This window comes from Paracoccidioides brasiliensis (assembly GCF_000150735.1).
Source record: "Paracoccidioides brasiliensis Pb18 unplaced genomic scaffold supercont2.11, whole genome shotgun sequence".
Lineage (NCBI taxonomy): Eukaryota > Fungi > Ascomycota > Eurotiomycetes > Onygenales > Ajellomycetaceae > Paracoccidioides > Paracoccidioides brasiliensis.
The window spans coordinates 109,714-125,774 of NW_011371368.1; the positions used below are offsets into that span (position 1 = coordinate 109,714).

General features: G+C 42.7%; 4 protein-coding genes across 4 annotated transcripts; 1 reads left to right on the forward strand and 3 right to left on the reverse strand.

The window, feature by feature from the left end:
* Positions 1–78: 78 nt before the first annotated feature.
* Positions 79–1,209, reverse strand: PADG_12274 (YjeF family domain-containing protein; the record flags this gene model as incomplete). The annotated part of the gene is made up of 5 exons (XM_010764615.1): positions 79–510; positions 627–721; positions 809–874; positions 960–1,068; positions 1,129–1,209. The coding sequence occupies 5 exons, from the start codon at positions 1,207–1,209 to the stop codon at positions 79–81; spliced, it is 783 nt and encodes a 260-aa protein (XP_010762917.1).
* A 3,513-nt stretch (positions 1,210–4,722) lies between these two features.
* PADG_07289 (ribosomal protein S16) lies at positions 4,723–5,347 on the forward strand (the record flags this gene model as incomplete). Its single annotated transcript, XM_010764358.1, has 3 exons — positions 4,723–4,799; positions 4,971–5,166; positions 5,258–5,347. 3 exons carry the CDS (start codon positions 4,723–4,725, stop codon positions 5,345–5,347), a joined length of 363 nt encoding a protein of 120 aa, XP_010762660.1.
* Positions 5,348–6,379: 1,032 nt separating this feature from the next.
* PADG_07290 (uncharacterized protein) lies at positions 6,380–9,064 on the reverse strand (the record flags this gene model as incomplete). Its single annotated transcript, XM_010764359.1, has 4 exons — positions 6,380–7,575; positions 7,630–8,786; positions 8,842–8,917; positions 9,007–9,064. The coding sequence occupies 4 exons, from the start codon at positions 9,062–9,064 to the stop codon at positions 6,380–6,382; spliced, it is 2,487 nt and encodes an 828-aa protein (XP_010762661.1).
* A 5,733-nt stretch (positions 9,065–14,797) lies between these two features.
* Positions 14,798–15,465, reverse strand: PADG_07291 (uncharacterized protein; the record flags this gene model as incomplete). The annotated part of the gene is made up of 2 exons (XM_010764360.1): positions 14,798–14,986; positions 15,319–15,465. The coding sequence occupies 2 exons, from the start codon at positions 15,463–15,465 to the stop codon at positions 14,798–14,800; spliced, it is 336 nt and encodes a 111-aa protein (XP_010762662.1).
* Between the last annotated feature and the right edge of the window lie 596 nt (positions 15,466–16,061).

Sequence of the window (16,061 nt, forward strand, 5' to 3'; positions counted from 1 at the left end):
ACATGTCTGTTCCCTATCCGACTTTAAAGATGTGATAGCAACACTCCTGCCCAAGTAAGACTAGAAGCCCAAGCCTCTTCACAACCTACCAGTCCCGTTTACATCCATCTCCACAATCTGATCTATCCCAGGATACTCCGGAATATCCAAACCGTATTTCTCCACAATACCCTTCGTCAAAAACCTCCCGCCCAAAAAATGTCTCCCAGTAAACCATTTAACCAACGGCTTCGCAGCTGTCAAGCTGATCAGCGTCTGCGGCATAAATTTTGCACCGGGACCTTCCTTTGGCGGGCCAGTCTCTATTTCCCATGAACTAGGGGCGTCTACACTCAGCACGGGTACTTTGGTTTCCTCTAGAAGGGATATTACGCTGGGAAATGGATCGCGAAGAGGCCCGGAGAAAGAGAAGCCGAAGATTGCGTCGATTACGAAATCGCTGTTTTGAAGGGTTCCTGGGAAGTCGGCTGTAAAGGGGACGGAGAGGTTGTGGAGTTGGGTTTTTAGGCGCTGTTTGTCTATCCTGTTAGATATCTGGGGACTTGAGGGTGGATAATACGATAGACTGTTTTATCGTGCGTTGTGTCGCTTGAACTCGAGGGACAGAAGTCACAAGTAATACAAACCTCATATAACTCGTTTTTCCCTTGTTTCGGGTAGTATATTGTTGGTTTATACCCGTAGTGAGCAAGATGACGAGCGGCGACGAGCCCGTCACCACCTGCACGAGTTACCTTGCTTGTTAGTTTAACAGTGTTGGAAGGAGAATGAAGGAACTATCCGCAACCAGCTGAATCCACATCCGTACCATTATTTCCAGGACCGCATGCTACGAGAACATTTCGTCCTTTAGACGGGGGATGAACTCGATAAACTTCGCCAAATAGCACAGGCAGTTAGCCCCCCAAACGCACGATTAAAAAGAGAGCGGTAGCAGCTGGGTAGCTGTAGAATAATACCAGCTTGCGAAACAGAAAGTCCCGCAAGTTCCATTAGCTGGTCGAGAGAGAATCCCCCGTCTTCCATGAGGTCCTTGTCAAGAGAGGCTGCATCTTTAGCGCTGATGGTCTGATTGACTATATTAGATTAATTTCTCTGCAAATTGGAATGGAAAGAACAGAGACGAACTTTGAGCGCCATAGTTGTAAGTTTCCGATATTGACGAAGATGGGTCAATAAGGCATTTGCTTGTCGCTGGACGCCGTACATGTATAAACAGTACCCCGGCTTGTGCAGAAAGAGTTCAAGCACTATTGTTGCAGGATTAAATCAGAAATCCTAGAATAAAGCCAATTACGCATGTTTTGCTTGCAATGGGAATGGATGTTTGCCTCCGGAGGTGTAGTTTCGGATGACGTCGTTGAGCGGAACATTCTTGCTGACTGTAATTAGTTGAGGTAAGCGAGCATGGTCTAACGTAATCAATAAGCGAGTCGGCCACATAAGCAAGTCGGCCACTTCTCACCCCACAGTACGATGAGAATGCATCTATGCCTCAATCATAAAGAAAAAGAGAAAGAATTATATTATCAATTATTTTCTATATGCCTAGAGCATGTACGAGCATTATGCCCAGTAATCCCACATACACTACACTGGTGCTGCCCGTTTTTGTGGTCGGGACTCAGCAGCCTTAATCACCCCTCTTTTCCATTCATTGATGCTTTGTACGCGATCCAAGCCTTCTTCAACCCCTAAAGCACCCTCTTGAGCTACATATGTATGGCCTCTTTCCCACTTCTTCTTTTGTTTGGCATTTGCAGCTTTTAACTCTCTGTTTTCAGCTGCTAGAAATAGCAGCACTGTGCATTGCCATTTGACACTCCTTGACCAGCTGACTCAGGGCTCGATTGCTTGGACTGGGTGGACTCTGTGTACAGCACTTGATATATTTTTTGACCTTCTCAGTCTGCTGCTCCAATTGACGTACATTATGTGGTGTGGCGGTGGCCCAGGAGGCCTGGGAGCTGTGGGAGGTCCCAGGGGGGGTGGGGGTATGCATTGTTGTATTAAGGCGTGAGAGAACCTGCTCAGGGTCATACGGAACCAATCCAGCTGCCCTGAAGCCACTCTTGATGTTGTTCTCAGTCAGGGCCTGCATCTGAGCTGCAGGATATAGGGCCAGAAACTCCTCCTTGTCAATATGATTGATCCCAAGCCGCATCTGATTCTCCACCTGTCATCCATATGCTGTTTTCAGAGGGGAGAAGCAGCCAACATCCAATGGCTGGAGAAGATGAGAGGAATGAGGTGGCATATAGAGAGCAATGATCTGATTCTCAGAGCAGAGTTGATCAAATTCAGCAGAGGCATGGCTTCTATGCCAGTCCAGAATCAACAGTCGGTGTGTACCCTTCATACAGGGTAGGGTCTCCTTGTTGAACACCTCTTTCAGCCAGTACAAGCCCAGCTGGTCATTTGTCCAGCCATTCTCACTGACTCCAATCACCCAATCCCTGGGCAGTCCCTCAGTCTCATACCAACAGGACTGATGCATCTTTCCCTTGAGAATAATCATTGTACGCAGAGCCCAGCCAGAGACATTGACTCCAGCAATGACAGTCACCCATTCCCGATCTCCAGGCTGTACAAGCTTGGGATTCCTGGCTCTTTCAGACCCAGTAACCACTCTGGCAGTCCCAATAACCCTCATCTGAAATCCAGTCTCATCAAAGTTGTAGATATCATCTTCCAGAATCCCATACTTTGCAATGATGTTTTGTACAAGCCTAAACCACCCATGGATAATCTCAGGATCCTCACATAGTGCACATTGATGGTCATACTTGCGGGAGAACTTGGATTTCAGCTCTTCATGGCATTTGACAAAGTTTCATACCCAGCATTTCACCCACTGTGGGTGGGGGGTTGAACCCCTGACTGGTAAGAAGGAGATTGGCCATTTCTCATACAGCTGCAACCTGGGGTGGCAGACCTCACTCATCCATGGCCAGAATCCATTGAACAAGAGATTCTTCCTCTGTAAGACTAAGTTTCTAGTTCTTTGGGGGAGTGTTAATGCGTGCTGTATGACCATGTACCCAATCACCTAAGATGGAATGTGGAACATCATACAGCTTTGCTGCAGCTCATACACTTGAAATTTGACCATTTTTAAATGCTTGAATGGCTAAAAGAAGCCTTCCTTCCTGAGTAAAGGCTTTATTTCTTTGCATGGTTGGCATTTTTGATGATAAAGATGTTGTTCTGAGATGAGATGAAAAGTGGCTGACTTGCTTATGTGGCCGACTCGCTTATTGATTACGTTATGTCCGCCTGTATTGGCACACATTTAAAGTGTGCTGCGGGTGCTTTTTAAGTAAAAACTGATTTGAATTCTTCACTTGTTGAACAGATTGAGTCCTAGCTAATCCTTTCTCTGCTCTCAGGATATATCCTTCTGCGCTATATAAGCCTGTTCTCATTCTTATTTGTGTTTTTGCTTCTCATTTGCAGCTTATAGGATTTTGTTTTCTTGTGTCGAAATAGCAGATAGCTTGCTTATACTTTTAAATTAAATTAATTAATTTAAAGCTTAATTGATTAAAGTAAAAGCCTTTACATACAATGCTTAATATTTTACTTGATTTTGTTGAACTAATATTTTAAAATTATAAAAATTTTAAACTTATAAAATATTTATTAAAAAGACTAAAATAATTATAAAAAAATTATATTTTTAATATTAAATTTTATATTAATTAAATTATTAATAAAATAAATTTTTAATATAATAATATAATTTATATTTAATATTAATTTAATATATATTATTAAATTAATTATATTATATTATAAACTATTATATATTTTATAATAATAAAAATTTTATATTTTTTTATTCTTATTTATTTATATTTTATATTATATTATTAATTTTTATCTATTTTAATTATTTAAAAATTTTAATTAATATATATAATATAATATAATATAAAAATAGTTTAAAAATTAAAAAATTATATACTATTTTTAAAAAAAAATAAAAAATAAATTTAATAATTATAATAGATAATATAATTATTTTTATATATTTAATATAAAGTATTTAATAAATAAAAATATTTATTCTCTCTAAGTCTTAAGTTTTCAATTCTTTGAAGTTTTAATATATGCTAACTATATAATTATAAATATAATAAGGAAGAGTAAAATAAAAAAATATTATATAACTTTGCTGAAGCTCATTTATTTGAAATCTTATCTTTATCAAATGCTTGAATTGCTAAAAGACTTCCATCTTGAAAGAAACCTTGATGACTTTTCATTGTTAATATTTTTAATTGCTTAAGTCAAGAGAACGCGTAGATGCTTAAGAAGTGGCTTGCTTGCCTGTGGCTCACGCTTAGTTATAGATTAAACGTTAGATAGTTATTTGAACCGCAAACTATATATCTCACATTTCTGCATCCTATACAGTGCTGTATACCCTAGTGCCTTTGTGCTGGGTAGGGAGATAGTCTATCTTCGATATATTCACTTCGGAAATGTCAAAAATGAGATGATGGCGCATAGATCATGAATTCATTCCCATCGATATTCCGACCACAGTTATATATCACGTGACTAAATACTAGTCATGTGACAGCTTGTTTTCCCCGTCGAAATATTCAGAACCTCGACCAACAAGTTTTGTGGATAGCATCCATAGGCACTTAGTGCTGGATTGCGCTTCCAATTGATTACCAGAGTTTTTTTTATTGCAGATTATTACACCTAACAATGGTTGTAAAGATTCGTCTTTCTCGGTTCGGGAACCGCCACCAGCCTTTTTACAACATTGTCGTGGCACAAGCGAGGTACGTCTACTCAGGAGCTTCAAGATATGCAAGCTTACAACCTCTCTTTCCATTTCAATTTCACTCAATTTTTACTCTCTATGAAGAGGAGATGGAGACGGGAAATGATATGTCTCAAACTGGGATATTAAGCCACTTTGCTGACTGGCTTTTCCTTTCTGCCATATACAGGTCAGCCCGCGATTCTAAACCTCTCGAAGTCATTGGAACCTACTGCCCCATACCGAAAATACCAACTGGCCTCTCCGATGAAGAAGCCAAAGTGGCTAAGCCTTTTAAAGATATAATCCTTGACAGGTCGCGGACGAAATACTGGCTAGGTGTTGGTGCGCAACCGAGTAAACCTGTCTGGAGGTTGCTAAGTTTGGTAGGTTTCTTCTTGCTTTTCAGTGGAGGTTGCTATTATCAGTGTTTTGCAGAATCATTTCCTTATCCATTTTTCAAATGCCGTGCGTTAGGATGGGAAATATGCCGTAGATATGGCGAATTTGTCGGCCTTGGAGTTCGGGATGACACTTTTCAATTACGGGTTAAAATCAAAATTCTAACTCATTATTTCGTATAGATCGGGCTGGTAGAGCCTAAACTCGGAAAGGTGTGAAGAGAAAAAGGCTTCAGAGAAAGCTACACAATGACATGAACTACTCTATAATTGTCGCAGTACTTGAAACAAGATAGCCGTCTCTTTGGGCTGCGAACACCATTTACTTGGTATGCTTTAAAAGCGCAATTTGGCAATATTTTCGGCGTCAGGATTCTAATTTCCTTGGTTTCATACGGTTGCCGCGTCTTTATTATCCTGTATATACATATGTATGAATAGATGAGCGTGTTTGGATCCCATTGTCAGATGGCCATTTGGACCTAGTAACATAATATCCGGGATACAGATCTTTTATCCTACATGTGAAATACATTGCAGCAACTGAAAGAAAATCATGGTTCCTTATTTAAATAGGGGTATTATTAAATATATAAGTAAATGTATGTACGAGTAGAAGTTTATCGCTTCATGTGGCTCAAAGGCAGATCTATAAAACATCAGGAAGCAAGGAGGGTAAAAATAGTAAATACAAAGAAGAATTCAAAGGATGGCAAGAGGAGCTTAGTGTTAGTATCTTATAAAATGTCAATGACTCTAAAGGAATTTGTTTCCTCGAGAAGAGTGAATCGTAGACTGCCTAGGGGTCAAGAACGTGATATACTCAAATAGCAAGGAAAGTGAAAACGCGGTGCGACAGGGATGTGAAGGTCAGGAAGTGATTGAGAAAAGTGGGGTATGGTTGAAACTCCTCAAGGGTTAGTCAGAAGTATTAAGCGTTTGTCGTTCCTTGGTGGGACCCATCTGAATGACCTTCGGCACGTCTAACAAGAGTGGTATCTCTAAATTTGATTCCTTGTATTATTTGCATTGTAGCCGGAGCTGTGTGCATGGTACGATCTCGCTGGTATGGACATTTCAGTTTAATGGAAGGATATTTAGGATTGCTTCGTTGACCTGTCAAGCCTGATTTATCGCACTAAAACCCAGCGTGTTGATAAGTTGCTTTTTGCAAAGATATGCTGACGAAAAGAGGCACTTACGAGTTGTAGGGGATATATGCATGTGGTTGACCCAGTGAAGTTATCCCAGGGCTAGGCGGTGGCATACGATCCCCCATATTTCCATCCTTGAGCAATGGGGTTTCCATATGCGAAGCCGTTGTATTCTCTAATTTTCCCATACTGACTGGATCAGTTGGCCTGGGAATGGGACCATCGACGGCAACTTTCTTAAATCCAACAGCCTTATTCCATATTTTCGCGGGGGCCTGAGGATCAACTTGGTTGGGATAAACAAAAGCGGCCATAATGCGACCCGCAGAGGTGTTGAAGATATGCTTTCGCATCCTGGATGGCCTTGCACGACCAAATAAGCACAAAAGACAAGTCGTCGATCCTATCATCAGAGTGAAAAGAACGGCAATGAAGGCTGGTATAGCGAATCTCAAATTGTACTTAATCCGGCTTTGGAAAACGAACACCGGAACTTCACGCAAATCTCCTTTTGCCGGCTGAGGGGAGGCATTGTCATCACTCGCTCGTTTCGCTAGAGTTTGACGTGAAATCCAGCCTTTGGTTCCCACGACAGCATTAGCAGTAACGTCAGTCCACACAAGATTGATAATCTTTGCTGTTGTGCCTGCTTTCTCTGACCATCCCTGCCATTTTGAATACATGGCAATATTAGTTTCTCCAGAATAGTCGCTCACCCCGCTTGGAGGTGATGAGCTTATATCGTACGCCGTTTGAAACCCACCAGTATGGAAGTACATCCCTGGTAAATTAGAATAGCCTACTGGCGAAGTACCGAAACGGCCTGTGAATCCAGGTAGCCATAACCACTCTTTTCGAAGGACAGATATATCCTTTTTCCCCTTATATTCGTCAGACACTAAACCCCACAGAGGCAAAACATCGTTCAAACTCTTTTCGGTATGCTCAACACCCCAGAGCGGTTTTTCCTCGTCGCGGGTGTAGGTTTTGTCCCGGATATCGCGAATTGAAAGACTTTTCAGTCCATCAGTACCATTGAACCGGAAGTCAACAGTTTTAATTAGCGCACGGCTTGCTGAAGCACAGCTATATAAAGGTACAGTCCAAGCTGTCCCTGGTTCGAAAACAAGTGAACGAGATCCATCACCGCGTCGGGCGGCTCCAAAGACCATCCCACATGCAACGCCAATATTCGTAATGTTTGCATAGTCAGAATTACCAGCACCTTGGCAAATAGTTGCTTTTGAATGGTCAGATTTATTACCATGCATTAAGAAGAGTTATGATGACTTACATATGGTGGTGAAATTGTCTGTCGTCAGATCGAATGGATTTGCGTAATCATCACCCGAGCCCGTACGGTTGTAAGTTGAGTTAGAGAGGCGAGAACGAAGATTCAGGAATTTACCCCATGTTTGAGTCGTTAGGAGTTTGTCGTAATCTATCACCAGATTACCGTCCATAGGGAATGTTTTGCCCATTTCCGATTTGAGGTAGGAGTAGGGTTTAAGATCTTCGGTCCTCGGATTGGTAACGTTGAGATAGACCATTGTCAACACATTGTTGAGAAACGCAGCTTTGTATGCTCTCCCGAAAAGATCGGGGTTTGCCTGGGTATCATTTCGGTCGTATTGAGGGTAAGTGGTGTTGAGATTGACGAATCCGCCACGATCAGTTAGGACTAGGTCCTCGAGTGGGCTGCCCGGACTAAGACTAATCTTGAAGTCCATGGTTATATTGGTATCGACGCACTCTGTATAAGGTTCAACAAAAAGCAAATCCTCGGACCATTCACTACCATGAGGAAGGGGAGAGGGTGTGGTGTGGTTACGGAATCCAATACCACCCTCTTTTGCATCAACAACTAGACCTTCCACAATATTATACGCGTCACTCAGCGCTAGAATTCCCGCTTGACGGTAGGCCCCCACCAAATATTTCGAACCGTTGTTGACCTTCTCGTCAAATTGGATTCCATACGACCTCCACTCAATATCAAAAATACTGGACACTGTAGGTGGTAATGATTTTAGCCCACTTTGAAATGTTTCCATCACGCGGGGCGGGATTCGGGCGTCGTATCCATTTGGGAGGCGTTGTGTCCCGTTTTTGTTGGGTTCAACCACGACATCTGAACCAGGACAAGCGATATATCCCCTGGCCCCACAGAACCGATTAAATCCAAGGGCGCTCCTAGGGGGTGTTCCAAAACCAAATGGAGAGGTGTCTTGGCTGTACTGAAACGGTTGAAGAGTTGTGGACTCCGCGGGGACAATAGTATCATAAAGACCCAGAGGGGTGACAATCGCCGCAATGGCAACAATACCAAGTGTCAAAGGTCTTATTAGAGCTTCAAGCTGAACAATTCTGCTGATAGGACCACTGGTTGCAGACTCAGCACCGACAAAGATTGGCCAATATGTCGAGTGTAAGGCACGACCAACTTGGGTCCTATTGCAATAGGTGAGCAATGGTCGTGAAATAAGTCAAGTGACAGAGGGCTTACCATGTTGCTGCTGTATTTTCATCTCTGAGGAGGGCAGTTAAGATGAGAGAAGTTGCTGTTGGAATAAAATGCTGGACTATATACAGTTCAGTTTGCAGAACTTCAAGAAGAATAGAAAAACTCATGTCGAACTTCAAAAACTTGAAATTAGTCAAAACTACCTACGCAGAAAAATTCCAGCTGCTATGATACCAGACACATAACCGATCGTCAGCGCAACCATTTTGCTGAGGGTTGTGGAGATCAGAGAGAATTAGGGGATCAAATGGAGAGATCAGCATCCAGACGGAGTTGACCACAATGTGCAAATAAAAAAGAAGGACTGAGTGAGCGGATAGTGAACCATTTATGAGCAGAAGAGGGCTGTACAACTTAAAATACCAATGCTCGCATCCCCACCACCCACACACCAAAGGGGAAAGAAATATTGAAGATACATGCCGCGTCCGCGCTGGCAAGATTTGCAGGTTGCCCAGGACTCCTCTCTCTCTCTTGAGGTTCAAAACGCATCTTATGAGTGAGCCCCTGAAATCGGCCCTTGGCACGGTTTGACGAGCCAACGATGATAGCGCATTCCTGCTAGCTCAACAGTAGTCAGGCGCGAAGATCCATGGATGAGAAAACAGTTAGTTCTAGTTGCTTTTCTCATTTACCTAGTCCGTCAAGCGAAATCCAGGATGCTGAAGACGCTTCTCGTATTGAAGAAAGAGTCTTTTTTTGACGAATAATAATGGTGATGATGGGAAAATCCATTTCATCCTATTGCTTCAGATTCAATCAAAAAAGAAAGAGAATCCCCCGTGAGGTTTTAGCAGTTCATAGATAGCAATTATGCGACTGAACTTTCCGCATGTTAAATTTCAAACAAGATTTAGGAACCTAAAGGTATTTTGACCATCGTAGTATTGTTAGGGGAATCTCCGTTTGGCAGTTGAATGCTGAGTAACTCTGAGAGAGTTAATAGTAATTACTCGTGTTGATAAACGCGCTAAAGGGAGAAAACCAAGATTAAAACGAAGCAAAATTGAAGGCTATTTCAGGCTGCTATGGCGGGAATGAAGCCAATGTCAATTGTTGATTGGTCAGTCCATCTCGTCTGCAATTTTGACAGCCTGTGAGTAACCACGGAAAGCTGTTCGCTTTATAACCTAGGAGGGATGCGTCTTTCAGCTGGAGCCTGGGGGGTGCCCTCCATTTCTTCATTTCAATCGTCAATGTCGGCTAGCATATCCTAAAGACGCTGTCTTCACACATTGCAGGAATCAAGTAAGACTATTGACAATGACAACCTTGCGGGTACGTTTAAAATCCTCTTCAAAAGAGGACCATGCAGCAGCACACCACACCATGTGCTTTATTTTATTTTATTTTATTTTATTTTATTTTTTGAGTTGGATGATCAGCATTGTGGCACCAGAACGAAGGCGGAAGGCGGCTCTGCGAGAGACATTGAAACTTGTTGGACCTCTTCTCCGAATGCGGAATAGTGTGAATTGCAGGCTACAACACCTTAAAAGTTGGGCTCCGCCGAACTGGTCATCATCAATCTTCAGATCGCTTGTCTCGTTGTTCGTTGCATAGTGCAGAGTTGGAGTCGGGATTCCCCTTGCATGATATCGCAAACATAACACAACCTCGAAACATCAACATTATTATTATTATTATTATTATTATTATTATTATTATTATTATTATTATTATTATTATTATTATTATTATTATTATTATTATTATTATTATTATTATTATTATTATTATTATTATTATTATTATTATTTATTACAGATTTTCAACCCTAAACGGAATTAATGCGCACAAGGGACGAAGGGAACACCGTGGTTTAATCGTTCCAAACCGGATGGGTTGAGTTTTTGTTTCATCTGATACTCACCAGTATCTTTCTCTTTAACTCATCACCAACACCCTTGTTTTACAAGAAGCTCCTTCTTGGATTGTAGTGTGAAGGAATGAATGCGTGTATCACTGGGGTTACAGTTGAACGTGGTTTAAAAGTGGGGCCCGCTTTTCTTTAACAAAATACCATGGGTCACCCCATATTACTAATACGTCTCTATTTATCCTCACCGCCCTCAGCGCCACCTGAGAAAAGCGATAAATTCACTACCATCCAAGGGCATAATAAAGATGTGTATAATGACTAGTGTATATGTACGGAGTAGTTTTAATGGGGAAGTGTTCACGGCCAAGATTTTAAGGAAGTTCAGACTGAACGCCCCCCGTATAAGGCAGAAGCCATCTGTGGAAACAGCCGCGCTTAAATAAAACTCAGCTACAATCAATACCTTTGCTCGCCAATCTTGGCATACGTATCTTGATAATGCTTTCGAGTTCCACCCCGCCATCACATCCACATAGTAAGTCAAATGGACGTGCTTGAAGATTGCAGAAAACAAAACTTGCACCTTTCAGCTTTACCCCAGACTTCTTTCACTCTTTGCATAGATCTATATTTTTGGTACAGATGACATTGTGTGGATCCCAGTAAGCTCAATTCAAGCCTTGAGAAATTTAATCAGAAAAGCAAGCCATGAGTCAGACTTCTTTTTCTGATCTATATATGGAGTCAGCATCTTTAAAGTAAACGTTGGCTGATGTCCAAACATTATAGTTAATTTAGATAACTCTTCCTACTTATGAAACAGGTTCAACTTTCGCTTTTTGCCCTCACGATTTAGACACCTCCGTCTCCCAGACTATATTTTCAGTATCTTGTTTAGTTTCATTCTCTTATGAGAGATAGTAAATATATTTTTATGTCAAAATAATACTCAAATTTAGAGTTTTGCTGAGAAAAAAACAGTTTAAGGTGATTTTCAGTCATAGAGTGGGATGAAGAAATGATAGCATTTTAAGCCCTAAAGAAGGGTGAAACCTTTCGTCGTCAGCGATTAGCGGGCGGTTCCGCTCGACCCTACTTCACTCACAAACGTGCTTACAGAATCACATATACGGATATGCCCCAGGCTCCGCTTTTCCATAGCAATCATAAAGACAGGTTAGTCGATAGTCATTCTGCACCGTTTAAACAGTGCGATTGGACAGAGAAGCGTGACAAAAAGGGAAAGGAACAAATGAAAGGAAAAAAGAAAAGGAAAACCAGAACGTCCCACCAATAAATAAAAGCGATGGATTATCTCAATAACTAGAAAACTGCCTGCTTTTTTCTGCTGCCCTTTACACAACACATAACAGCCTGCCGCGGAGAAGGAAGAAAAGAAACTGGACGGACAGTATATAAGGAAGAAGGAAAACGCGTCAAAACTCCCTCCTTTCCATGACTGCCAGACAACTTGAGTTTAAACCCCAGCCCCTTCTCAAGCCGCATGCATAAGCTCTGTATCGAGTATCCACTGAATGGCACCAACGTTCCTTGCTAGGTGAAATTTCTCTGCAGGAAAACACGATCACGAGGGCAACACCAGGATCAGACTGGCCAGTGCTAGCTAGGCCAGACAACCATTGGCTAATCTCCGGTCCAGCAACCCCGGCACATTGGATTCTGGGTTGATATGGTACGCGAGAGATTATCTCCCCCCTGTATCTCTTCATTGGCCAATTGTGGCTGGGATTGTGGATTGATCGGATTCATGCTTCCAACGTCTTGCTTGCTCTGGGCCCTTTAATGACAGCTGATTTGATAACTGGACCTGGCAAATCATACGACGACTTCCATCAAAAGAAAGAACTGATAAAAACTATTTCAAAAAATCGAAAAATCCAATTAATGGCACGGGTCTCTTCCACTCCACAGCAAACAAGGGGAAATAGCAATAAAATATGTCGATGAATGTATGTTCCTTTGGTGAAGACCAGGGCTGTTTGATGGTTCCGTCCATGGGTCATTTTAACCCAACCCCCCCCTCTCCCCGCCCCCGGCCCCAGCCGCGCCCGGGTCCCCACTGCAGATTAAACTAGCGGGGCGTAGGAGGGGGTGACTAAGGTGGGTTTTGCAGCTTTGATCACAAAGTTTCCTTTTTTTCCGTTCTTCCATTTTTTTTCTGTGCCTTTTGACTTTTCCCGAAACTTTTTTGTTGTTTGATTAGACTTTCCCTCTCTTGGCAAAGTTCTTGTAAGGCACCAGAGAGAAGATTTTTTTTTACTTTATTGGGTTTCGGCCCCCGTTTGATATAAAGAGAAGGATTATATGATGGCGAAGTTACCGGTTAGTCCGGTTAGTCTGTGCTTTGCAGCCTATCAACGACATCCTCATCACACAGTGGATGACATTGGGGTAACTATGCCGAATCTCTCGATGAATAGTAATAAATAATGCCAAGTATTGCTGTGAATGCACGGATGGGCTATTAGAAGATTTTATCTGTACCAGGGAACACGGCCATATAACATTTGCCTTTGGGATCAATCCAGTTTGGTGTACACCCCAATATTTACAGCATCGCCAGATCTATGTCTTGGCCAGAACGGTTAAGAGCTGGGATTGTGTCGAAATTAAATATAAAAAGACCGCACCAACGACCGACCTTCAACAGGGTCAGGGGCTGGAAACACGTCTATTCCACTCAAAGGGGTTGTTGTTTAAAATCCAGAGCCGTCTACTCCGTACATCCCGAGAACTCTCGGCTTTCGAATCGCAAAATAGGTCTGTGGAGCTTGCATCACTGAGTGAGGCCTCTTTCCCCTCCCTAATTCGAGAGGTGAATACTCCGTGAATCGAGATTAGTTGGTAGATGGATTGACGTCAAATATGATTATTTTGAAGTTGAACAGGCATGCATATCACAAATCATAGAGTAAATTCTGTGAAAGATCCCCCCCTCTCTTCTCTCCAGACTAAGTCCGAGAAATCCACTCAGAAGAGTACCTACCTTTGCACCTAGTAGATAGTTATGTGCATCTCTTTCTGTACCCGCCAACCGTGGACTGAGGACGAATCCCCGCCCCAGAAAAAAATATGGGTCTGGGAGATTGGACTTGATAAAGGGAAGAAAAGAGACGAAAGCGGGGCCCAATAAAATAGAGGAGGACGCCCTGACGTTGACAGACGGAAAGCAGACTCCACGCCCAAGAGGATAAAAGCGGTCAAGGGTATCTTTATATTTTTCTCTCTTTTTTTCACTGGTCAATCAGATGAAACGGTGAGTTTTGATCGCCGCCGTTGGGCAATACATCATACGTAGAAGTTACATCATACTTCGATTGATCGATCCATAGAACGGTAGTGGAGCTTCCCGTCACATTCCAAAGTATTCTAATATGGTTCTTATCTTATGTTATTTTAACACCAGCGCCCGCATAAGTACTTGGAGAAGTAAAATTATACATGAATATAAGAGTACGTGAAGCAGGGCGTGACATGTGAGGTACCTTAGCAAACTCAGATTTTCGTTTGAATGCTTCCAACGGTTCCAGGTTAACTAACTTACTTATAGAGTTCGTTATCTAATAATCCCACTTCCTAACTTGATAGACTTAGGGTTAACCAGAAGTTCGAACCTGTGAAAATTCTGCAGAGCAAAATTTGGGACAAAGTTGCCTGCTCCTGGGCACAAGGTGCGGGTAGCCAACTTACCCGCTCCCCAAGAAAAGAGAGTATATGCACTAAGTAGGCGCATTTTTCCACATATATCTTGCGTCTAGTAAGGATTAGAATATAGACAGTGTGTCCGTCGCCAGTTTTTTCCCACGTTGTGCATGCTGTAATATAAATAACTATGGGCGGCATCGATAAGTCACCGTAACCAACGGCGTCCCCAAGGCTTAAGTTAAGCTGTCTCCCCAGGGCGCGGACTCCAGGTGTTAACCCCCCTAAAGCAGCCTTCCCCACTGAGTTTAACGCGCTCTCGCCACTAACTAACAGCCACTAATATCCCCGTTCCTGCCTCCATTTCCCATCATTCCACCACAACATCTTTTTCATCCTCGCCTCGACTTCATCTTTCATCTCACCTCATCTCTCATCGCCTCCCCTCATCTCTCAGTTGCTTCGCGTCTCCATCTCCATCTCATCATCTCCATCACCCTCGCTTCCACCATTCGCTTGTCCCATCAATTTTTGTCTCTTCACATTCCCGCGCAAGGTGGAAGGCCGATCGCGGTGACTTGGCCAGCCAACCACATCTGCTCCCCGTGCTGCCAACCCTGCAGTCTTAGCGGACGCAGAAGACTGGTATCTGCACCCACAGACACACTTCCAATCACACTAGCTCTTCTTAGCAGTTCCCAGCAGAGCATCACTGCAACCAAGCAAGCAGCTGGCAACCTGTCCTGTCCTGTGCTGTCCTCTCCTGGCTTCTTGCTCTGCCCTGTGTGGCTTGCTCGACTCTGCTCTGCTCTGTTGCTCCGTCCGTACCTGTCTCCGATATTTTCGATCTCGACTCCCCCCCTAAAGCCTCGAATCTCGTCCAACTCCAGCAAATAAATCGCCCAAATAGACGAATGCCCGTCGTGTAAAGAAAAAAAATATAAATAAAATAAAATAAAAATAAAAATAAAAACTTCCGACCAACCTTCACACGCTATTTTGCCATCCATCCCATTTATTAACTCTACCAATAACACCCGCACCGGTTTCCTTGTCCTCCACAATCCACCCGCTGGCGCATCATATTTCGACAACTCGAGATCCAGCTCAACCTTACTCATTGTGTTGTGGCTTTGGGTCGACCTGGTTAGTAATGATTCCTTTTAATTCTTTTTCCCATCCTTGACCTGCTTTTCTTGCATTGTTCATTGTTTATTGCGACTATCTATCTACCGGTCTTCAACCTTTAGTCTCCCCTTCATCGTCTCACTGGCCCTCCTTAACCGCTCCATTTCTCAATCATCATTTTTTCATTCCATTTCACCTCCAATCACCTTATCATTTCACTCTCATGAGAAACAGGGGGAAAAAAAGGGGGAGCCAAAAAGGACGAGAAAACCCCACCTATACACAGACTTTTCCACTCAAGTCCTATCACTCTATCTTGTCTCCTCCACTTTGTGTGGATTTCAAGGCCCTGGAGCGCTGCATCTACACATTCTTCCTTTCCGTCTGTCCTGTTGCTGCAGTTTTCCTTCGTTTCCCCTCAACCTTTTCGCTTCTGTGTGCTCGCTCACTCCCTGTCACCCCAAACGCCTTTCCTCGTATCCTCAACCCACCCTCTCCTTAACCGGGTTACTTCATTCAGTCCATCGTCCTGATCAATAACTGCCTATTATCTGCCGTGTTTTGGTATTAACAGTTTGCGAAATTAGTT